Source organism: Argiope bruennichi, chromosome 7, assembly GCF_947563725.1.
Source record: "Argiope bruennichi chromosome 7, qqArgBrue1.1, whole genome shotgun sequence".
In the NCBI taxonomy this organism is placed as follows: domain Eukaryota; kingdom Metazoa; phylum Arthropoda; class Arachnida; order Araneae; family Araneidae; genus Argiope; species Argiope bruennichi.
In genome coordinates this window covers 110,150,111-110,176,934 of record NC_079157.1, presented here as the reverse complement: position 1 = coordinate 110,176,934, position 26,824 = coordinate 110,150,111, and the positions used below count along the sequence as shown (strand labels likewise).

General features: G+C 30.6%; 1 protein-coding gene across 1 annotated transcript in view; it reads right to left on the bottom strand.

Moving 5' to 3' along the window:
• Positions 1-23,730, bottom strand: part of LOC129975252 (uncharacterized) — a 30,049-nt gene extending 6,319 nt beyond the window's left edge. The window contains exons 1-3 of the mRNA XM_056088295.1: positions 23,582-23,730; positions 20,711-20,763; positions 1,667-1,774 (exon numbers count right to left, since the gene is read on the bottom strand). Of these exons, the coding sequence (XP_055944270.1) occupies positions 1,667-1,774; positions 20,711-20,763; positions 23,582-23,708 (288 nt within the window). The 5' untranslated portion in view covers positions 23,709-23,730. The remainder of the gene's footprint in view (positions 1-1,666; positions 1,775-20,710; positions 20,764-23,581) is intronic.
• Positions 23,731-26,824: the final 3,094 nt, after the last annotated feature.

The following is a 26,824-nucleotide window of genomic DNA, read 5'->3' as shown; positions in this document are numbered from 1 at the left end:
GCGGAAATGAACACGAAACAGCGAGGTGAGGTATCGAAAGGCGTATATATATATATATATATATATATATAAGTTTTTTTTAAAGTTTCATTTTCAACTTTTCTAGGTGGCAAAAAAATTTTAGAGGTCGAAAGATTTTCAGATGGGGAAAAAAAACCGCGTTTCAAAAAATTCAGGATTGCACAATACAGCAGTCACGTGATCATTTCAAAGTGGTATAAACTGAATTTTTGAAACACACACACACACACATTCTGGACTCGAGAAAAAGTTTTGGAGCTCGACTGATTTTGAGATGTGGGGGGGGGGCATCGTTTTTCTAAATATCGATGTTGCTTAATCTGATAGTCACGTGATTGTTGAAACCAGTTTAAACTAGTTAATGACTAAAAATAACAAAGTTATTAAAAATAATAATAAAGTTCTGATATGATAACTGCGTCAGCTGATTTCAAATTCCGTAAAACTGATTTCACTATTAACAGATTAAATTCTTTGATACGTTTGATTTTTCTCACGTCTATTTCTCGACACTTCTTTCAGGAAATGATTTATATCAGATTTTTGATTTCACAGAGCATTATATATTATATTATATGTAGAGTATGTTAATTTCCATTAAAAACAAATTCATCTTCCCTATGACAAACTTCAGAAAAATAAGTTCACTTAATATGCTTTCTGGGGAGACTAGTAATGTATTGTAATCAAATATAGAAAAAAAATGTAAATCTTCTGAAATTCGAATGGGACAATGGAAACATGCCAGCTAGTTAAGTTATAAATTGTAAATCAAATCAAATGAATTTTGAATTAGCTCTCAGGTAGGGATTGAATAAATACTTCAATACACGTTTATAGTTTCGGTATTAGGAAAATATACAAAATGCCATTCATCTAGATCAATGAGTTTCCTGTTTATTTTTTCCTCCTTATGTTAAACACACACATCCGTATTCAATACTCTCATCTAATTCTAAAAAATTCATATTAGGTAAAAATAATTAAAGTTAAACCATTTTGAATATTACAGTGCCTCAGAAATATATTTATTTTGCTATTTAATATAAACAGCGATAAATGATTTTGCTGTATTCTTTTAAATATATTTAAAAAAATATAAAGCAACTTCTAAATACTTGTAAAGTTTAGAGTTATGATCATTATACAAATTCAATTCAACACCTATGTTAAATTTGTCTCAAGGTAATCAGCTCATAAAAGACAATGTTACTTCACTTTTGCTCCCGAATTTATTAGAATACTTTTTACATTATGCGATTAGTGGGAATAAAGCAAATGTAACTTAGGCACTATAAATTTTTCCAGTTCGATTTACAAGTTTACAGCTTTCATCATACACTTTCAGCTTTAAAACTTTAAAATAGAAATAATAATTAATAAATAAGAGTAAAATATAATAAAAAAGAAAGTTTAGTATATTTTACTCTTTATATAAGTAAATTTAAGAAAAAAAAATCTTTTATTAGAGCATTAACTTACATGAATCACCAGACACATTCTCTTTAAAAAGCATATTCCAAGAAACAAATAATACTTATTAAGTTAAGCATCATCATACTATATAAATATATTATGAAATTATATCAAAATCCATATTTAGTAAAAAAATATTTTTAAGTGGTTAAGTGAAAGGAAAACTGACCCTTTTGGTATCATCAAGATGGCAGAATTCATTTATTGCATCGAAAACGTTATCACTTTTGTAATGAGAATAATTTTCTTTCACGTGCATATAGCTGGTTTTTAATTCCTGAAAGAAAAAAATACATAAGAAAATTCATTAAATCATAGATAAGTAAGTTTACCTTTTAATAAGTAACAGTATTCTTATTTCCAAATTTTCTAATATATTAATACCATGACTTCCCACTTATAAAATTTTGCATCCATAGAATCTCAGGAGAAACGACGAAGCTTGCAACTTATTTAAGAACAGGAATATTCAGAGAGGCACGCGGCGTGTGATATCAACAATGATAATTGTTACATCTGCTTTCGTTTCAGAAGCGTTTCGATATATCAGGCACTTTAAATCTACCCGATTAATTCAGTGAACTACTCAAAAATATGATAAAATCTATCAGCAAAGACAGTCACTTGCGTTTTAAAATATTTATTTGATTTAGACGCAACATATTTTTATGAATTCACACTCAAAACACGGCTATGTGTAATGCTTATATACAATCAGTTACGAAACATATTTTATATTGATGGAACAAGAGCACGCAGGCTCGTGAACAGTCCGTTCACTTCAGTTTGCTTTTAAACGTTGACGGTCTTCTTCACATCCTCCCTACTTTTTGAGTGATTACTGCAACTCAAAAACATACATAGTTTTGTTCAATAAATCAAGCTTATTGGGAGCTTTAATACATCTGGCAGATCGTGTAAATTTACATTCGGTAGCTGCAGGGGTGGAGGAAGTGTGAGAAAAATCGCCCTTACATATAGTTTTATTTTGAATACTTTTATTCTCACTATTTGTGAGAGAATCTATTCCATTAATGTTTAATTCTAGTGGAAAAATTCGCTGCACAGGTCTCAGAGAAACTCCAGGCTGTGTTTTTACTTTAACGGTACGAATTTTTACGGCGCGACCTGGCAACACATCTACCAGTATCGCCAAAGGCTAATTCAATCGTTTTTTACTGTCGTCTCCTATTAATACAACTTCACCAATATTTTGTTCATGAATGTCTTTTTTCTTATTTTTTTGAATTAATAAACTCAAATATTCTTTTCGGAAACTAAGTCTTAAATCTTTCAGTAACTTAGTTCTATATCTTATCCTTTTTCTTAAATGATCGGTCTCTACCATGTCTATGTCATTAGTACTAAAATTTCGATTCTCAATTAAAAACATAGAAGGAGTTAAAGGAATAAGATCATCTGAATTTTCAGAGATATAAGTTAGGGGACGCGAATTTATAACAGACTCGCTGTCACATAACACAGTCTCGAGCTTCTCAAAAGACAAGATCGATTTTCCGAGAGAGCATCTTAACAGTTCTTTGAGAGCCAGAATCAACCGTTCCCAAAAGCCTCCCCTCCAGGCAGTTGTGGGAGGATTAAATTTCCACAAAATTCTAAGAATGTTTGCTTCTCTAGTGATTTTTTCCCAATCCAGTTCAGATAATTCATTATTTGCACCTCTGAAATTAGTGCCATTATCTGAGTAGACGGTTCTTGGTCCACCCCTTCTAGCTATAAATTGACGGAATTCCATTAAAAAAGAATCGGTACTTAGAGAAGCCACAAGTTCTAGATGAACAGCTCGATATACAGCACAAGTGAACAATACAATACAAACCTTCGAACTGTTCCTCAAGAAAAGTGGTCCTGCTAAGTCGAATCCCGTCACTTCAAACGCCACTGTGTCGGAAACACGATCTTCAGGCAGTGGACAAGACTCAGTAGCCAATGGTTTTGCTTTATAACGTTTACATTTCAAACAACCATTAAGTACATTTCTAATAGTTTTACGTGATTTTACAATCCAAAATTTTTCTCTAGACAGCATAATCTGAGTACCAGCATGACAATTTTTTCTGTGAACAGATTCAATCAAACACTTAGCAAATATACAATCACTTGGCAAAAGAATTGGATTCAAAAAGTCTGGTACATCTTTACGTTCAGTTACACATGTCTTAACTCTTAAAATACCAACATCGTCTTTAAAAATGTCAATTGCCGATATCGAACTTTTATCAGCAAAATATTGGTTTTGGATTAAACGTATCAATACCGTTTTTGCGTTTTAAATTTCTGACAGAGAAAGTTTAGAAGATTTAGAAACAGAATTTTTCTTACAATTATTTATGAAACGTAAAGTCCATGCAACCACATTTATAATTTTATCATAATCAGAAAACCTAGAGGCATACCAGGGGTTTTTCTCTTCCTAAAAATTTACACTACTTAATTTGGATTTTCCTCTTTCTATCTCATTAATGTCATAGCAAATATTATCTAATGGCCAGCCTTCCGAGGGCATTAAGAACCTATTGAGGCCATTCCACCATTCAGACTTCAGCATATCTATACTTATAAATAAAGCTCAATGTGTGTGTGTGTGTGTGTGTGTGTGTGTGTTGGCGCTCTACAGGCCAGATCATTTGACATACAGCTAACAAATTTGGTACATGTGTACCTTAGAGGTCGGGAATGTGCACCTGGGGTCCCTTTTTTGAATTTTTAATTATAATTTTAATTATTAATTAAAAACTAACTTTCCCGCCAAATAAATCTTCCATTTTCTCCACCGAAAAAAGAGTAAGGCTTCAGTATTTTTTTCTCCCAACAGTAACGAGGCTAGGGTTAACATTTTTCGGCGGATTATTTCAAACGATTCTGTTTATTCTGTTAATGTTTTATGTATTTAAAATTAAACATTGTTAATTAATCCATTTTTAAGATTCATTCTGAAGTACTTTTGAATTAAAATAACACAGAATAAAGAAAATTAAAAATGTCTAATATGCATAGCGTTACCCCAACTGGCGTAGAAAAATTCACGCATTTGCGTTACCGTAACTGGCGATGGAAATTCACGCATGCGCATTGTGCTCTGATTGTTGACATGACAACCATTATCAACGGATGATTTAAATTATTTTTAGGTTAGTTGCATGCTTTTGTAATTAAGTTGTATTTGTGTTAATTATATATTTTTTTGTATATGCTTATAGTTTTAAGTACATCGTTTTTTAAGTAGTTTTTTTAAACTTGTTTTCGACCGATTATTTTAAACGATTCATTTTATTTTCTTAGTGTTTGATGTATTCAAAATTAAACATTGTTATTTAATCGATCTGTTCATGATGAATATGAGAAAATTTTGTTGATAAATTCTTGAGATATTACATAAATTAAGAAAGATATTCTTTAGTGCCATAAAGTTTAAACGCTCAGTGACTCTGTTATCAGTAATCATATTATTAAAAAAATGCTTTTTTTCAGTAAAAAAAATATTATTATATTAATTGCAGATTAATCATTTACACTTTAATTTAAAGCATAAAATCTACGAGAGGTAACAGAAAATTAGAGAGATACTTATTGCGTTATGACTGAAGGCCTTTATAATATTATGAGTGAATTATATGACTCTCAAAATTTGAAGTTTTAAAATATTTTGAGGAAAAATCTATTAAAGTTGGAATTGCGTAAAATTTTTAATGGTACGACCGGAGATTAACTCCTTACTTGGCGCAATTTTTAAAAATCGCCAACAACGGTCTTGCGAAATGTTCAAAATCAAAGGAGCAGATGTCCAATTACAGTTCATAATAAATATTGCCAGCTTTGGTGCGTTATCGCAACTTGGCGAAGAAGGGGGTTAAACTCCGGTTCAACCTATTTAATTATTAAAATTTAAACGAACATTAAGATTGGCGAACCGGCTGGTCACCAAAGGCGGCTAGTATTTAATAGAGCAACCTCTTGATAATAAATCAGCAGGATTCATATTTCTTGGCACATGGCGCCACAACTGAGAACTAGATGACTGATTGATTTCTTTCACTCTATTCGTAACAAAAACTGACCAATCTCCTTGCTCCTTGATCCACCAAAGAGCAACTGAAGAATCAGCCCAGAACGTGATTCTTATATCTGGTAATTCAAGGACATTACGAACAGAATTCGCCAATCTTGCCCCAATGCAACATGCCATCAGTTCGAGGCGCGGTATGCTCAAAGTTTTCAAGGGAGCAACTCTAGATTTCCCCCGTACAAAAGTAACTTTTACTCCATCCGAATCAACAGATCGTATAAAAATACAGGCTGCATATGCTTTTTTACTGGCATCTACAAAAACATGAAATTCAGAAGTTTCTAGAATTACAATATAATGCGGAAATTTTACATTGCTCGAAAAAGATATCAGTTAGCCTTTTACAAAACTCTTCAATAAAATAACTTGGGAGTTTTTCGTCCCAAGAAATTTTACTCTTCCAAGTTTCCTGTAACAGAAGTTTGGGGAGTAAAATGGCTGGGACTAACATACCGATGGGATCAAATATTTGCTGTACAAGGGATAAAATTAATCTTTTAGTAACTCTAGTTTCACAAGTTAAAGTTTTGAAATTAATGTTGCGCATTAGAAAATCATTATCAAGATCCCACAGCATACCTAAAACACAAGTTATACCAGATGATGTGCACATATATTCACATGGAAAATTACTATCCCATCCTCGAAGCAAGCTCTCGACATCACCTTTTGCGCTGTTTCAATAAAATGTTTTTTTTTTTCAGTAACATTATTCACACTTATAAAACAATTATCAACATAAAATGAATGTCTTAATTTCTGCACCACGTCAGCAAAGCCATGAGGAGCGTGATCAAGGAGATATTCAATTGATGCACTTAAAATAAAAGTGCTAGAAGTAACCCCGAATACAACCTTAGAGTACCTATAAATTTCTCCTTCATTACTAGGATAGAAAAAACGAAGATAATCCCTATCATGTGGAGCAATCCCAATTTGAAAAAAGGCCTTTTCTATGTCTGCACTTAAACCTATAGGGAACATTCTGAATCTATCAAGAATATCAGGTAATAATTCAATTAAATTGGGTCCAGTAAATAAACATTGGTTTAAAGACGGTTTTCCCTTCTCTCGTGCCGACGCATCGAAAACAGGTCTTATCTTAGTGCTTTGGCTACTATTTTTAATAACAAGTCTATGTGGAAGATAATGACATATTTTGTTTAATTCTAATTCTGGGGCACTTTCAATAATTTTTAAATTTTCCCATTCATTGAGTATTTTTTGATATTCGTAAAGATAACCATTTTCACGCTCTCGTTATAGCTTTCTTATGTCGTTTCGACGCTCATTATTTATTATCTGGCAAGTTTGAAGAATCTAATTTCCATGGTAATTCCACCTCGTACCTACCATCGGAAAGAACAGTTAATTTTTCATGAAACTCTTTTAACTGCTCGTCAAATAAATTCCTTTTTGAAATATTTTCAATGGGATCAGGAATACATAAAGAATCAATTTCCCACTATTAAGGAAATATCATTACCATTACCATACAAAGACAGAACTGTTTGCACAGAAGAATCTACAACTATTTTATCATCACTGGAACCGAGTACAGTTTCTTTGCCAACAACAGTCCATCCTAATATTGTATGAATTGCCCCTAAGCCAAAATTTAACTGAACACACTTTCCCGTTAATAATTTCCCAATTAGATCTGATCCTAATAAAAGGTCAATTTCATCTTCGTTAGAAAAAGCATCAGATAATTCGATCTTATTTATTCTTAAATTCTCTAATATATGCTGATTTTCTATTTTAGGAATAAATCCACAAATCTTACGTTCAGAAAATACTTCACTGCACAATTTGAATGAGCCATTTAAATCATTAATTTCTATCGCATGTATACCATGCTCTAATGGAACAGTTTCTTTCCCTTCGAATAGACCATGAATTACCTTTTCACGTCTGAGAGGTTTTAGTTTCAAGTACTTAATAACTCTATCACTAACGTACAAACAGGAAGACGCACTGTATAAGAGTACCAGAACTCGAATTTTATTTCCCTGACCTACAATTTCTACACAGATAGTCTGCAAATATACATTATCATTATAATTATTATTCGACAAATTATTTGCAACTTCATTGCTTTCATTAGCTTTAAATGAATGAATTTCCTTTTTATCAGAACACATTAAAGTTACTGCTTATTACATTTTAAACATTTTAGTTTAACTCTGCATTTTCTACTAATATGGCCGCAATTCAAACATTTAAAAAAAATCCCTTTTTAAAGAATATTTGCTTCTTTTCATCATAAGACATTATTTGAGCCAAAAGGCAATCGGAACTCAAACTCCCAAAATACACAATTTTGCTTACCTTTGGGTATCCTGTCACGAGAAACATTTGTACTTACTAACATGGCTGTCAGCAACTATAATTTTTTTATTATTTCGTTTAACTTCACCATTATTTTTACCAAATCCTTCTCGAGCTAAACTTATTATTTCCTCCGATGCGACTTCATGACGCACAAAACACATTATTTTACAAGAGATCTTTGACTTGTAAAGTCCTCATTATCTTCCGAAACTCGGCTCCTTTCCCAGGCACGTACAGCGCTTTCAGGTAGACATGATTCGACAAGAGATTCTAGAAAGTCCTCAAATTTTTCTTTCGTGCGTCCCAAGCTTTCCAAAGCTCTTAGTCTCGTTTCCAACATGTCGTAGAGGCTCGCTAAATCAGGAGAATTCCTTCCGGCAGTAGCATTCTTCATAACAAGAGAAAGAAGATCTCGCACATAGATCTGTACTAAAAGATCCTCCCTACCTTATTTTCAGCTTTTAAACGGCTTTACAATAATTTTCAGATGTTATTGGTAAACTGGAAAAAAATCTTGCAGCTTTGGATTCAGGCACCATTGCTTGATATAAATAATGGAATTTATCGATTTCAGATAACTCATCCAATTCATGAATTTTAGAAAAAATACTCCAAAATGTAAGGAATTCATTCGGATCACTAGAAAATATATTTACTTCAAATTTCGGTAGTTTCAATTTCGCAGCATTGCTTTTAGAAGAACATTCTGAATCACATCTGGAATTTTTATTCAAGAATGTCGCCACTTTCGATTTCAGTTCGAGATAACTATCTCGGTAATGTTCAGCCACTTCAAAATCTGTTTCGTATTCGGCCGTGTTCTCTTCTAAAAGTAATGTGGATATTTCGTTTTGAATCTCATCCAAACGAGAAAATTTATCCTCTAGTTGTGAATTTAATACGTAAAGTTAATCAATATCCTTGGCATCAGTTTCAAGTATAGCCAAGAGTTGCGCCAAATTTCTCTCTGCATTTGTAAATGAAATTCTTAACGACTTTCGCTTCATTTTAAGAGCATCCATGATTTCAAATGCAAATTATATTCTATAAATCACTCACCAGATTAAAGAGTCCTGTCGCGGACGCCACAAATGTTATATCTGCTTTCATTACAGAAGTGTTTCGATATATCAGGCCCTTTAAATCTACCCGATTAATTCAGTGAACTACTCAAAAAGATAGTAAAATCCATCAGCAAATACAGTCACTTGCATTTTAAAATATTTATTTGATTTAGACGCAACATATTTTTATCAATTCACACTCAAAACACGGCTATGTACAATGCTTATATACAATCAGTTACAAAACATATTTTATATTGATGGAACAAGATCACGCAGGCTCGTGAACAGTCCGTTCACTTCAGTTTGTTTTTAAAGGTGGACGGTCTTCTCCACAATAATGTTTGCTTCTGAATTTACCGTACTTTTAGAAAATGTGATGCCTTTAGGGTTCTATAATAGTGGTAAAAACTGGAAGTATGTCGTGGAAGTCTTCTGTTCCGTCAACTGTGATCAATATTTCGCACAGATATGAATCTTTGTCACAAGACCACTCAGCAGATTTTATTTGTCTTCATTACATTTAAGAGTTATCGTATTCACATAAGAGGGAGGGATGGGCGACTCGACGTCCTATTCAGCCCAAAATTGGATAGAAATCAAAAATTTTGGTGAAGGGGAAAAACACAATAAAAATTCTTCCTTCTATCTGGTTGAGATTTTGAGATAACCAGTTCACAAACAGATTCGAAAGTGCAAGTGATTATTAATTCTGTGATTATTAATGTCTAGAAAAAATGTCTTAGAACATAAGACCTGTTTCTTATTTTCGCCTTAAGGTTAACTATTCTTACTTTTACAAAAATTGCAAAATTTATTAAAAAAAGAATTTAAACATCTGTCATGGATGCATAAAATGGAACAATAGAATAAAATCCTCCAGTATATCACGATTAGATATTTTTCTATGTCAGGCTAAGATGAATGGCAGATTATTTAAGTGTAATAAGGTGAATATCTAAAGCGTTAATCACTACAAAATAAAAAAAAGAAATATTATTGAGCCAACATACATATTATTCGAATGGAAAATGTTAAAATAAAAATTTTAATTCAGAAGCATTCTCATCTTTCTTTTTTCATTAGAAATCTAGAGAGCTGTCGTCTGCTCTATCTATGCAGGAGGATTTAAATCGTTTCGACAAACTGTAAATGTACTTCAGCAACAGACACAAATCGGTTTTCAATGAATCATGCAACAGCGAATGTAATTGACAATCATCAGGAAAGTCTTTGCTAATAAACTTAAAAAATATCTCATCCGCTAAGTATACGACACGAGTACAATGAAGTAGAAATTCAAGAATAGCACAGCAAAGTAGTTGCCAAGAAAGCAACATTCAATGTGGTACTCAAAGTGGGGATATGATAAATTGGACTTAAATGGAAGGAACGCGAATAAAATTTAGAATTTGGTGTAATTTTTAATATAATGATAGTAAAATTTAAAGGGTGTTCATTCATTAAAACATTAAAGAGCAATAATCTGTCTATCCAAAGAGAAAAACCATTAAACATTTGATATAGTTTATATACTAGTAAGATGGCTTCCTCTTTAGGCTTCGAAAAATATGGTCGTTGTTCGTGGGTAATCAAATAAAGGGACCTGATCTGTCTTTTTTCCATTTATTATACGTAAAGCAACTACTGACGAAGACATCTAAAGCAAGGGTACAACTTGCACATAATCGTGCACATACATCACATAAACACACACACACACACACACACACACACACACACACACACACACACACACACACACACACAGCTACAGGAGACACATATTTTCAACGCGCGGTAAAACAAAAGTACTCTGGCGGGAAAAAGTTGTTGCCAGATCAAGATTTAAGTTCTTGCGCTGGCTCTGCAACATTCCGCACCCTGTTGGACACTGGTCCAACATCCTGAATTGGAAGGGGAATTATGCGGTTCATGGCTCGCAGAAATAGTCCGTTGGAGGTTTGCACCTCAACTACTCGAACAAATCCATCGGTTCCAGGTATTGTCTTCTTTATTTGCGCCAACTTCAACTGTAATGGCTTGTGGTCGTCCTTTAATATGACTAGGTCACCTTCTTTCAGATTGGGCTATGGTTTCTTCCATTTCTGCCTCTGCTGTAGTTGTTGCAGATACTCCCGACTCCAGCGGTCCCAAAATTTAGATTTAAGGTCCTGGACATGGCTCCACCTGGTAGATAAACTGACAGCAGTATTTTGTTCAGTTAAAGATAGCAACGATGACCCAACCAAAAAATGTCCCGATGTTAGTGGTTGTAGATCGGTTGGATCGACGGACAAGGGACTGAGGGGTCTTGAATTCAATATCGCTTCAATTTCGACAGCCAATGTGCTAAGTTCCTCAAAGTTCAGAATTTTTTTCTTGGTGACTTTCACTAAGATTTTTTTCATAGATTTTATATTTGCCTCCCAGAGACCACCAAAGTTGGATGCAGCTGGGGTTATGAAATTCCAGTTGATGCCTTCCTCGACACTTCACCTTTGAATGGAATTGGATTTGCATAATTTAAATAGGGGGTTCAGAAGAGCATATACTCCTTTAAAATTAGTTGCATTGTCGCTCCAAATTACTGAAGGTCTCGATCGCCTTGCGATGAATCTATTAAAACATGCCAATAAGCCTTCATTTGTTAAATCAGATACTACTTCCAGATGAGTAGCCTTAGTGCCAAAACATATAAATATGGCGATACAAGATTTGACTGTTACTCTATTTCTTTTCAAATTAGGTTTCGTTATGATTGGGCCTGAAAAATCAATTCCCACCTTGTCAAACGGTCTGGATGGAATGACCCGATCTCTTGGTAAATCGTTCATCATCTGTTGAATAGTTTTATTTTTTACTCTAAAACATGTTAAGCATCTTTTGATTACACTTTTAACTTTGGCTTGACCAGCTGGTATCCAGTATTGCTGTCTAATTAAATACAGAGTAGTTTGAACACCGGTGTGGAGTGCTTTTTTTTATGAAAGTATTCTATAAGTATATCTGTTAAATGGTGTTTCTTTGGTAAGAGTTGAGGAAATTTTTGTGAATCTGGAAGATCAGAAAGTTTTAATCTTCCGCCTACTCTTAAAAGCTCATCATTATCTAAGAATACATTTAAATTCAGAAGGGGATTATTCTTTGGAAGAACTTTATTCTTTTTTATACAATTTATTTCTAATTCAGTTTGAAATAAATTGCATTTGAAATTTTCATTTGTATAATTTTTATTAAAGACTTTGTAGAATTTTGTAACTTTGTTACACTTAAATGATCTCTCTTTCTTTTTTGCAATTTACAATTATGTAAGAATCGTAAACTGCTGAACTGCTGAAAGAAGAATATCTTTTAATCAAATCATCATCTAATAGATTTACTCTTGCTATTGTTGAACTTATTAGAACGTTCTTTTTCAATTCTTAATTGTCTGCGTCTTCTTTGATATTTGTCCCATTATTTATTTTACCTAATTTAGGCCATTTACATTCATTTTTTAACAACCAATTTGGCCCATGCCACCAGAAGTTAGAGTTTCTCATTTCATGCACCGTTACCCCTCTTGATATTAGATCAGCCGCATTATCAGTTCCAGGAGTGTGATTACATTCAGTGGGATTGATTAGATTTTGGATTTCTTTAATTCTGTTTTTTATGACCACTTTAAATCTTTCAGGGTCACCCTAAATCCAATAGTAAACAATTGAAGAGTCAGTCCAGAAGAATCGTGTAACAGGAAAGTTAATGCACTTAACTGTTTTACAGCCTAGCCTTGCTGCTAAAAGAGCACCTTTGGGATCGAAAGCATCTTTAGAGGGGCTACTCTACTTTTTGAAGCGACCAAATTTGATTTGATTTCCCCGTTTTTCAATAAGACTAATGTACACTACAGTTCCATATGCCCTCTTAGAGGCGTCGGAAAAACAATGTAATTGAGCTTCAGCTGTTTCATTGGTTTTTTCTTCGGCGAAAAAAATATCTAGGTATTTTAATAAGATGTAATTTTTTTTTATTTCTTCGCACCATTCATTTATTTTAGTGGTCAGTGTTTTCTGGAGAGGGTCATCCCAGTCTAATCTCAAGCACCAAATGTCCTGTATTAGACATTTTATCTTGATGGTAAAAGGTGATGATAAAAAATGCGTCCAGTTACTTGAAGAACATATCGTTTGGAATTTATCTTTTTAGACAGGAATTTCTCTAAGCTTCGAGTGTCAAACTGGAATACATCTAAATCGGAATCCCAGGCTAATCCTAGCACTTTACAAGGAGTTAAAGCAGAGTTATCATTAATTGAATATTTTTCTTCGTCTATTTCTAAACCCGTCTCTCTCCATTTATCACGAAGCTCAACTGAGTTAGTTTTCCATTTCCTTACTTCCATTCTCGCTTCTTTAAAGATGTTGAAACATTCTAGGCTTGTTTTAAAAGCTGAATCAAAGTCTCTTTGGCTATAGATTAAATCGTCGACATACAATGATTTTTCTAGCATTTGACAGGTATAAGAAAATTGTTCTACATACCTCTTTAGATGGTGTTGGATTGTAGCTTCAAGGAGGAAGGGGCTTGATTTGACACCGAAGAGAACTCGAGTCATCTTGAAAATTTCCTCTTCTTCCTTTTCTGGATCTTCCGTCCAGAAGAAGCTAGTATAATTCTGATCTTATTCGGCAATCTGTATTTGCAGAAAGGCCTTCTTTATGTCGGCAGTTATGGCAATAGCCTTTTCTCTAAAACCTATTAAAATCTCAAAAAGGTCTGGAATGAGATTGATACCAGTATGTAAACAATCCTTTAACGACAATTGTTCTTTCGCATGAGAACTCGCGTCAAATACGACTCTCAAACGAGTATTAGTTTTATCTTCCCTTATTACCGCCCTGTGAGGCAAATAAAATGATGGTTTTCCTTCTTCACATGTTATAACTTTCTTAATGATATCTTCTTTTAAATGATCTTCAATAACAGCTTTATAATCTAAAAATAACGAATTATCTTTAATAAATTTTGATTTTAAGTGCTAAAACCTCCTTTTAGCCATTTCAAAATTATTAGTTAAATATTCTTTCATATTTGTTTTCCAAGGAAACTTTACAGTATATCTTTTATTTTGATAAACAATATTTTTTTCAAATTGCTTCTTAATTTCTTTGTCTATAGTATGTTTTTCTAAATCATCCTCTTCAACCTCTTCTACCTCTAATTTCTCAAGATCCCAAAATTGTTTAAGTTGGTTCGAAACATCCTTTTCATCTACTACAATCTTCATGATCATTAAATCATTTGATAAACCTACTTGTCCTTGCAAGCACCATAAAAAATTTTTTTCAGTCGCTACCAGTTTGTTGTTTAATCTTTTTATTCTGCCTGAAACGATTTCATAATAATAATCTACTCCAATTAATATTGAGATATTCTTGCCTCTATTATCAATATTATGAGCTAGCTGCAAATGCTTCAATTTATTGTACGTTTTAGTAATATTGTTGTTAGGTACAGGAAGAATGGTGGCTGAAATGTTTTCTGTAACCAAACGTCTACTTCAATACGTAAAGAGGGATCCTCACGGTTTTTTAATTCTGCTCTCACTATATTGTAAGAATGTTCCTTTGCTTGTTTAGCACCAAAAACGTATACCGATAAAGATTCTTTTCTTATTACTTTTAACTTTGATTTTTCTGAAACTTCAAGTGTTCTCATACTTCCATTATCTAACATTAGTCGTGCTGTTTCAAATTCGTTTGTTTCATCATTGCGCACGAGGGCTGCACATGTTTGAAGAAATATATTACCACGAGAAAAGCTTGTTTTGTTTTTATCGTAATGAGAAATCGCGGTAATTACGCTCTTATTATCTTTACTTATACCGGGCGTGTTAGATTCTGCTTGAAAGCAAATAGATATAGTATGCTTCTTCCCGAATATCTCACATGTCAAATATCTTCACTGGCGGCATTCATTAACTCGATGTTTTGGCTTTAAGAATAAAAAACATCTGCCATCTTGTTTTAATACACCGAGTTTCGTTTCTAAGTCGGTTTGGGAACATAACTCCGATCGATGCTCGCCTTTACAATATAAACGATTTTCGTTTAATGCTGAAGCGGGAAAACATTGAAGTAGAGATGCATAATCCACGGTATTTTGAATAATAAATAATTTTGTTATTGTTATTTTTAAATATTTGTTCCAAATATCTGTTATTTCAAATATATTATTAATTAAAAATTATTACTTAATATTAAATATTAAATTTATTAATTATAATTAATACTTAATTTACTAATTTAAGTAACGTGTGATTGAATTAATTTATCTATTTCAGCATACTTCTTAAATTTGATTTTTTTTCAAAACTATTTATTTTATTTTTTTATTGTGGTAAACTGTTTTCTGAAAAATTTGAATTAAATATATATATCATTTCTTTAAATTGTTTACTTTAGTTCTATATTTTACCAATAGATGGCGCCAGCAGTAGACGGAATACATGCAAAGTCACAAGCAATAAAAAAGGATTTGTATTGAATATTGCATAATCAAATGCCAATATCGGAAAGTCAAGGTTACTCTCATGAAGTAGAGCGGCGACTTCACACTTTCCAGTGAAGTCACCGCTCCGATAAATTTCCGTGATATGCACAATGATACGATAATTCCAATAACCGGTCCGTTCACTTTTCAATCCATTCACAGATTTCTCCTTTTCTGTTTTGTTCGAGAGCTTCCATTGAACAGATCGTATCGATTGTTACTTTCCAGTGAAGTCACCGCTCTGGTAAATTTCAGTGATATCGTATCGATTGTTACTTTCTATCGTGATCCAAAACCTGTAATCGAAATATCACTAGTAAGATCGTATCAAGGATTTGAATCACACCCCTCTTTGAAAAGTATTGATCACTGGTATTTGTGACTTTATGATATTGGTTACGTAATAACTGCTCGTAAAATATTCGTCATCCCTACATTGAATATCTTTCGGTTTTGCGCTTGACCTTGGACTTCGCAATTTATCATGCGAGCTAGCTGTGTTTCGACTGAAGTTGTGGAAAGGATTCTGTTTCACTTTTGGGAGAAAATTTTCTTTGCGTTTATCGCCTTTTGCGGTATGCATAAACGCAAAGGATTCTCTACATTCAATTTCAATTCTTAAAAAAATTTAGTAACTCAGTTACATTAAATTCTAACTTCACCGAATTACCAACTCTTTTTCCATTAAATTCAAGGACAAGATCTTTGGGAATCAATTTAATTAAAATGGGATAGAGTAAATGCCCTTACTTCTCTGAAGTAACTTTTAATGATTCTAAACTTCTTAGGTTTATCTCTACGGTATTATACAACTTTCTAAGACCATAAATATTACTTGAATCAGTTACTGGTACAAGATTTAGTAATTCTGACATGTGTGCGTTAATAACCAGCTCTTCTCTGCCAAATCTTTGTTTCAACAATTTTAAAGCCTGATCATAATTCTCGTCTGAGAGAGCAAAGCCATTAACCGCAATCACGGCCGCACGCCCTAACAGCGACTTTAAATATGAGAATTTATCTATTTTTGATAGAGATTTGTTATTATCAATAGAATTTTGAAATTGATTCCAAAATTCTAACCGGCAACAGGGGTCTCCATAATATTTTTCCAATTGTAAGTTTAGGCAGTTTTATAGTCTTAAAATTATATTCGTTTACAGGTACGATGGCTGAACTTTCCTGAGTGTTGTTTATTGCATCTAAATTAGGATTTCCTGTAGCGCTCAGTAAAGAAACATTTGATGTCATTGATTTACGCTCTGATTCGTCTTGTAAACATTTTAATTGCGCTGTTAACTTAGAAAAACAAACGATAATTTTTTCATTGTATTCGAATGCCGTCTCAATTTCGGTTTCGAATTCTCTATCATCTTTGATTAGATTTTGTATAAGTTTATCATAGTCTTTTAACTGTGTAGACGGTATATTCAAATAATTTAAGGCTTCTTGCAAATCTTTGGTGGTAAGAGAATCTATTTTCAATTCCAAATCACTATTAATTTTGTTAATGTACTTTGTAAATGAAGATCTATGCAAACCTCTGGTTTTTGTCAATTTAGAAAGTTCATTCATCGTTCTTATGTTTAATATTCAAAAACTCCAAAATTAAAATTGTATTTCTAATACATCAAATTTCAATATCAATTTTAGATTTATTCACACATTATTGATCAATATTTCAATTGTATTCTATCAGAAACCAATATCTTTAAAGCGAATAGATAGTATCAATATGTAATGAAAATTCAACTTCAAATATAAAAATCAAATTTCACTTTATTGTTACATTCATTTCTTTTAACTTCGGACCTTCAAATCGATGAAATTAAATTATTTTAAATGTTCGAGTTTCTCTTAAATAAAGGAAAATATTCGCTCACCTTTCTGGTTACTGATTTCTTTCCATCTTCATAGCTGCTTTTCCATTAGATCAGGCCCCACGTTGGGCGCCAAAATGTTCGTGGGTAATCAAATAAAACGGACCTGATCTGTCTCTTTCCCATTTATTATACGTAAAGCAACTACTGACGAAGGCATCTAACGCAGGGGTACAACGTGCACATACATCACATAAACATACACACACACGGCTACAGGAGACACATCTTTTAACGCACGGTGAAACAAAAGTACTCTGGCGGGAAAAAGTTGTTGCCAGATCAAGAGAAAAAGTTGCAGTCAGATCAAGATTTAAGTTCTTGCGCTGACTCTGTAACAGTCGTCAAGGTAATCGTTTCGTAATCGGGAGGCCAGGAATCTGTCTTTCTTTTTAATTTTTTAATTTTTTTAAATTAAACTAATTTAAAATAATTTTAAATAATTTTCATCATTTTTTATGCAAACTATATTATTCTCCTAATATTTGAATTGTTGTTTAATTTTTAAAAGAAAAATTATTATAACTTTAAGGGTTATAAATAATTTAATTTTAAAATAATTAAAAGCTTTAAATATTTGGGATTTAAAAACGATAATTTTTTTATTCTAATTTATCAAAACGCCTTTATATCAGAAATTAAATAAAGCAATTGATAATTAATTAAATATGTAATTCAACTGTTCTGATTTTTATAACAGATAATTGATGATAAAAAGCAGGTATCCAAAAAGCTCACAAAATAAAATCAAAACAAATGGTTTAAATATAAAACACTTTCGTATTCGGTCAAATGCTAAGGAAGTAATGCTCTTTTTTCTCAAAGAAAAGCATTTATTTCAATAAATGATTTCAGTAATATCACAAAAATTTTGAAATCTTTCAATATGATGAGAAACTGCCAACTTGTAACTTTGAAATTATTAATTCAAAATGTACATCCCTTGTTCAAATCCTATGATGTTAATTTTTACAGACATATAAGAAAAACTCTTAAAGGTGTATACAGAATTCTGTTTATTTAATCGAACGTGATCGGAAAATAAATTCTCATGAAGACTCCGCTAAAATATAACCTAAAACACACAGTCATTTATCATAGCCACTTTTAAAGAGATGTTGTTGCAAGCATGATATGTAGTTTAGCTTTCTGATGAAGAATAACTATTTTTGAATGTAATTTCTTTATTTTTTTTACATTAGAGCTATATTCAACCTTTCTAATATGCTATTCACAGAACGTTAATGTGTATAGAATAAATTTCTAGAAATATTAAATAAGACATTTTTACGATATGAATAATTATACTTAATATTTATCATCATTAAAGTGATATTTGAAATAATTTTTCTGTTTAAAAATTGTATTACAATTTAATAATTAGATGAAGGAACCTTTATTTTCGAGTAAAAAAATGAACAACATATTATTTAAAACATTATTAAATTATGGTTATGAAAAATTATAAGTTTAAATTGAAATGATTTTTTTAAAAATGTAATAACATACATCTGTATTTATGTTTTTTTTCTCTTAAAAATTAAATTATAATTCACGTAACAAAAAAATAAGCCTTAACTTTTGCATAAAAAAATGAATTACATATAAATTAACGTTAAGTATTTTAATTTTTAAAAAAAATAATATTTAAAAAATTTAAAAGCAGACAAAAAGTGCAGAATCGCACCCTTATGCCAGGGCTGAGAAACAAATACTTTGATGACCACCCTGTTTGAACGGTGAAAGTGGCGATAAGTCATTAATATATAAATTATGCCAAAAGTTTTTATGTTATTTTCTTAGAATTAGCTGACTGTTATTCGTTCACATTTTAATGAGTGAACATACCAAAGGAAGACTATTATATTTATGATTAGCATGGACTCATTTTTTCAATTCATGCATTCCTATTGACAGTATCAATATCATCATTTTAAATACTTTAGTATCATTCTAGTTCGTAGGAAACTTTTTAAGTCGGGCAAAATCTTAAAAATATAAATTTGTATTTTCTTTTCGAAATTCGAATTTGGCCCTACAGAATCGATGTTTGATTCTGTGTTAACAGTGTCTTCCGTCTGATGATACAACATATCTCACCCTCTTCTGCCAATGGAACACATCGTTCACCCCCCACGTTTTGGTTTATTTTTACTTTGAATAAAATGGTTGTATTAAAGTGCTCTATTTCATTCAAATATTATATGATTAATGTGATTAATCGTTCATTATTAAGAAACAAGCATTATAAATAATAACAATCGGTTTTTATAATTAATAACCATTACATCAATAATAACCGATCACTAATATTAACCGATTGATGACACTCACCGAAACATATATGCAGATTACAATAAATGTGAAAATCAGTAATTATTAGTAGTAAACGTGAAAAAGAATAAATGGATTATTACTTTGACCCTTTCTATTAATTTTAATCGCTACGATTTTTAATAATAATCAATTAATCCCAATGTCCACAATATAATTATAAACAGACATTGAATTTCATTTCCAGTTGACAGATCATTTAGAATATTATCTCTATTTCTGATACTGAAAAAATATAATTATGAAACAAAGACGAATATTTATAACGCTCAGTTTTTTTTACCAGAGAGGTAGAATTATTTGGGACAAATAAATAAAAAAAAGGATAGTTTATAAACCGCACGAAATATCTGTTACTTTTTCCGAAAAATTTTCCTCCACTTCCTTTATAATTGCATGTTTTTTTTTCTCTTGAAACTCAAATAAAAATTTTTTCCAAATATTCCAAGATCTATATTTTAAGATTTCATTGCTTTGGAATAATTTTATCAAAGTAATTTCTGATTTGCATTGATTTGTCCATTTTTCCGTATTAATATTGCATAAAAAATATATCAATACGTTATACAGACATATTCAGCAATACATTATAGATTAAAAATCAGCAAGTGTGTAATTTTCCTTATTTGAAAGTCATAATTACATATAAATTTCGAAGCATAAGTACAAAACAGAATTTAGAAGTATAAAGAAATTTCAAATAGAGATCGAATGAAAAAATTCCATTCTTTTAAAATTAAATTTACTAACAGGGTTAAGACAATTCTTGAAACGTAATAAACGGCTTTTAAGGAATTTCTCAACAAGAATATTTTATATGATAATCAATTTCAATAGTTATAATTCAAAATATTGAATGTAAAGTTTTATAACAATGCTAGAAAATTGAATTAGCTCCTTTCTTCATAAGGTTTCTGTTATAATGTGCTTGATAAAAATACTTTTGAAATGTGAAAATAAATCTGATTTTTTTTTACCTCTGGTTTTAAATTCATGAAGCAGTTTCTCAGTTTTTGAGCCTCTTCCTCATCTGAAACAAATAAGAGTTTTAAGTTTTAAATAATCTTCATACTTGTGATAATTGCTTAGCATTTATTGCTATTTTATTTTTTGAAAAAAATTTAAATTTTATATTTTTGAGAAACATGAAAAAAATCCATTTTTAATCATTTATTTTGTTGATTAAAATTTCTTAAGAACCATGAATCATTTTGCTATACTTATAACTTATAAAATTGAACAGATCTTAAAATATTTAATATTGGATTTATTGTAGAATTTTTCATTTCAAAAATTCAATATTTTTAAGCATGATTCCTTTCTTATAAACTTAAAACCATTAAATGTATCGTTGTAAGTCAAGCGAAACATTCAATAATCTAAATTTGTAATATAAAATGAAATATCTGGTAATCTGGAAGATAAATAAACCGAATGTCATCTCCTCAACTTCCCATCTATGATATGCTAAAAGCTTGACCATGGAAGTGCGTTCTGTTGTTTAGTTATTAAATTAAAATAAATAATTTACCTTTCGTACATAGAATTTTTTTGTGTTTAGCATTTTGGAATTTATTTATCTAGAAATCAGATTAAAATATCACGACTAAATCACATGGAATTTCGTTGGATCGAATAAAAACCACAATGCTCGTTGATAGTGAATTTTGCTGTATCGTGTGAAATACATCAATAATGACGCGCTTACAGTGTCGGGAAGCCAGAGTGCAGATCTGTTGATTTCACTCGCTGTTTAAATTCTCAAACACTAAGAATGCAGTTTTGTATCTGCCGTTTATTTGACCCCATGTTAACATCCATTATCAAGCCATCAAATCAGACAGCTTAGTTGTTGCTATCACGATAAAGGATAGATAGTTCATGCTCAACATCTACAATAAAGATACTTTACCTTTTGGAGTTCTTGCCATTGCTTTTTTTTTTCTGTTTTCTTGATATATTTTGTGCCATCAATAGTCAACCAATAATTCAGCCGGAGAGTCAATATACGTGGCATTGCAATTTAGTAGATAGTCACAGTCACATTGCAAGTTAATAGATTGCAAGTCACATAGATACAGAAATTGTTTCTAACAATAAACAATTTCTTACGATAAATTGTAAATGTTTATTACAATGTTATTCAAAAACGGAGGAAAAAAATAAAAGAAGTGAAAGAAAATAAAATTAATTTAAAATAAAGAAAAATAATGTTTAAAACATAATTATGATGATGTAAAAGATCAATCCTTTTTTGGGTGTATGTGATATATTAGAGCATTCAACTATGTTTTCTGGAAGCTATATTACTTCTCCTTTCTGGTAAGCATTCATTTGAAAAATATTTTTTAGACATTGAATTAAAATTTCGCCTAAATGTTTCTTTTTTTAAGTTATGTTATTATGAACTAAAGTCTAATCTTTCAGTTTATATTTATTTTGTCCGTCTTTTAGTAAAAAAGAACATTTTTATAAATACTTAGAATTTTCTTACGAAATCGAGATTTCCAAAAAAATTTTAAATGTTAAAAATTTTATTCTTTATAACGCAGCTAAAACTGTAAGTTATTATGACGTTATTATTAGAGAAACAGATTCATTAGAATTTTTTTAATTATTATGTTCCTTTGTACTCGGGTAGACAAATAAATGAAATTCCTGAAAAGCATTTCATTCAAAATTTGATATAAATCTACAAATTCATTCGCATGCCAAATATCCTTCATTTTGCTCAAAGCGTTTTTGAGATATCGCATTCACAGACAGAGAGACACATAGATAGCTAAATCTGCAGTCCTTTTCCCAAACTAATGTTTTCTGGACTCGGAAAATAAAGGAAAAAAACCCCGAGATCTTGATTTCGAATTTTCGGCGATTTCAATATTTTCTCTTTGTTATGCTTCTAACATGAGAAAGTAAAACGTGTAAACATAACCATGCGAAAATAACAGTGACCGTTTTTGAAGGCAAAAAATGATAGATTCATTAACAGAAAAAATTGTTGAACCAATTCACCAAAACTCTACTGTAGAGCATCTTATCTCTCCTTTCGTGATAATGAAGGCTTCTTTCCCTCTTTTTTACTTTGATTAAAATATTACCTTAAAAATATCAAGTTACGTTATTAAAAGTCTATTTGTATTATTCTGATATAGTTAATAATAATAAAATATTAAGCTTTATGCAATTGTGTTTAGCTTAACATTTTCAGTTAATTATTTTCATTTGATATTTAAATAAAATGAGAAAGATTATAAAATTATGTGAATTTCACAGCAGCTGGTCAAAACATAGCACAATTTCGAATATATATTATAAGAAATTTGGCGGACATATTTTGTATTACTACATAAAATTAAACTTTATATCATAATATTAAAACAAACTCCAATTTTACGAATTTCCGAATGTTTATACCTACTTAATACAAATGACGAAACTTAAAAATCGCAATTTTGAATGGCACTTGGCAACAAAAATTAAAATGTTTCTGGCAAGCAATGTAAAATATAAAAAAAAAAAACTTAGCAGCAATTCTAAATTTTTTTTTGTTTTGTTGACGTAGAAAAATTGTTTAATAATCATAATTTTTATTTATGTTGTAGATATAAAATTGAAATTAAATAATATAGTTCAAACAGATTATCTATCAGAATTCTTGTTTGACAATAAAAAAGAAAAAAATCATTAAAAGTCATTGATTAAATAGTAAAGGATTAATTAAGTTACATCCAGTTGTTATAGATTATTTGTCAATTAAATAATAACTGTTTTCACTTTTAACAATAATTAAGAACAAGAAATGATTCATTAACTTAAACGATTTCTTCAAAATTTCATTTTGTTACCTGAAAGGCACTGGTTATTTATCCAGCAATTATAATATTTACTCAAATCCTCTGGATTACGATTACCCTGAACGATAAAAACAAAACTTAGAAAGAGCAAAATAACAATACTTAGCTTGCCTACCATCTTGTACCGATTTAGGTTCAAAGAAACCTGAGTTTGGAAGTATTTCTGTGTTTTTATACCTATTGGAATCAAACAAAAATTTTACGAATCAATAAGCTTTGCAGTAAAGTTATTTAATTTAATATTCGATAAGAAATAAAAATTGATAGCTTTTTTTAATCATTTTTATCAATATTTACTAAGTTAAACTAAGCCTGGCTATCATGTTTTATTTTATTAAATTCAAATATTTATTATCGCTTGGAAAACATCTTGATAAGAAGATTACATTCAATCGAAAAGTAATATAGTTAAAAAATAAAATGGAAGTATGCGGTATTAAACTTACATTTTCTCAAAAAATTTCATGATATTTCTTAATTCTTAATTACTTCTTATTTCTATTTTTAATAGTTAAATCAATTAAGTAATTTCAAATTTCATTAATATTGAAGTAAATTATTTTAAAAATTTGAGAAACGTTACAGAAAGTTTGATGTTTGGAACTTTTCTTTTATCTTTAGCGATTTTAATTCTTGAAATTTTACTCACGATATATTTATTTTTTAAATTTACAAAGAACCCATGCTTAAGAAAGAAGAGAAAATAAGTTACAATAGAAATAAATTATATTTCTTATTTCGTGAATGTATAAATGGAACTAAATTGTATTGCATGTTTAACCATTTGCAACTTGTGAAAATCGAGATTTGATGGTTAACTTAGTCAAACTGAGTTCTAGCTATCCTGAACGTTTCACATTCAGAACGGTGCTTAGAAAATTGATGATTTTGAAATCGATAGCACCTGGCTTGTAAAAGGAGAAGAGATCTGCATCTTGTATTAACTTATTATTAATAAAATCCCTTTTACCAAAATAATTAGAAACTTAATCGAAGCAAGTTAGTCGCATGCTGGACATAGAAGAAAATTATCTTGATAAATTTATATTGCATATTCTCATTATTGCCCCATCACTTATACAAAAGATAGGTGGGTCCTGTAAATCAGTACGCAGTTGTTGTGACGTGTAATTAGTTAAACGTTGGGCGTCAGTCGATGATTTAAAATTGGATCATAGAAATGTATTTTAATCTACATGGTGTATTTACTGCAAGCATATCTAGTAGATATAAGAAAAAAAACTCTTTTGCAATGGATATCTCACCACTGAACCGCAACACGAACATGATTCGGTTTCCAACAATCAAAGAAAAAGTTCATGGCATTTATTACAGATCTGCACCATCTTTAAGAAATATGGTGTTCCATCCGTACCATCTTTGGAACTATTTTTATTTCAAGCTTTCTTTCATCAAAGAAAGGATCGAAGCGAAAGACATATTTATGGGTGGAAAGAATAAGATCAAATTACTCTTTCAAAAAAAATATTATTAACCATAGAATGTGTGGTAAGCTAAATCCATTGAGGTTGGCAAAGAACAGAAATAAAGCCATTTACCTTCTTCATAGTGATCCAGAGAGAAATGCCTCTGAAGAAAATCAGATATAGCAAACAAGATATGAGCATAATCTTATTAACTAAACAGGAAAAAAAATAGAATCACATATTTCTTATGAAATCAAGAAATCACAAACCAAAAGATAGACATTGGAAAATAACTATAAAAATGTTAAAAAATCATCGATAAAAAAAATTAGAAACGAAACTCATAAAAGGAATATATATTTTTCATAAATTAAATTAATAGAAAATTATGATTTCATATTTTTTAGTGAACACTATTACGTCTATGTGTGTCTAGATATGGAACTCATTAAGAACTGAAAGAATAAATTCAAAATTAGGTACGATGAAAAAGATATGTTAAAAATTTTCTAACAGATTAAACTTACTTAAATAATTTATGAAATTAGGTTTCTAAGATAAATATTTAGAAATTTTTTTCGATCATTTTATTGCTATTGTTAATTAAAATAAAAAAAAATCATTCAATTACAATTTTCAGAGTCAGATTCTTAATATTTCAAAAAACGAGGTTATATTATATAAAATGTTTTGACAATTAAAAAAGAATATGCAAACTATAAAATGTTTCAGTCTAATGAGATAATTATAAAAATGAAATGAAATATTTATAAAAAAAGATTTTAGAGGCCAAAATGGTTCCTAATTTATTTTAATTCTTATGATATATTTGAAATGACTTTCAAAGTGGCATTTAATGAATTTGAAGAAATTTTATGATGGCCAATTAGAAAAAACATATTTGATTAATAACTCTTCCATTAAGTTAGATACAATGCGAGGCAGGGCAACACTACATATACCATCATATCCGGGGATTATCTGCAGGACACGAGTCAGTAGTTAGGATAGTGGAAGGAATTTATCGTCTTGAATAATGACCAGACCTCCGACACGAAGCTCATGTCTCTTTTGCTCGGCTTGCAACTGATGAAGGAAGTATCCGGTTGATCTATTCGAAATTTCAGGTTCAGATTTTAAACGTCTTCATCATAACACTTTTCCTGTCTTCAAGAAAGATTAATATTTTGATTTGAGACATAAGTTTCATACAGAAGCTCAAGAAGGGGTTCTCTGGTTCGGAAATAATTTTCTGACGTGTTGCATCTTTTCTTGTACTAAATTTTTATCATTATTTTTAATGTATTCTTAACAAGTGGTCAAATGGTTTACATGCTCCTAAGGAGAGACTAGTTCTTAAATGAAAATCAATAATTAGCCTTTTTATTAAACGAAAAACCTAATTGGTAGGAATACGAGAATTACATTTTTGGATATTTTCTGTGCTCCATAAATACACTTCTTCATAAAAGTTTCTATTAACTATTAGAGACATTTTCATGATGTTCGCCAGCAATGAAATGGTTTCTAAAATGTCATAAGTTCAAACCATATGTGTTCTTGCTTTTATGCTATTTTATTATTCTGTTAGCGTTCACTAAAATTTGTTTGTTGAAGAGGTTGCCTCCAATTTTTCTATAACAATAAAATTTGCAGAAGTTCAGAAAATCAACTTTAAGTATTGTATCACGAGACACCTGTATAGATAACCTGCATAGATTTTTGGTTAATGTCTTTTATATTTCAAAACACATGTGAAGATATACTTATGCCTATACTGTGAAGTGATTCTTGTTTGCAATATTAC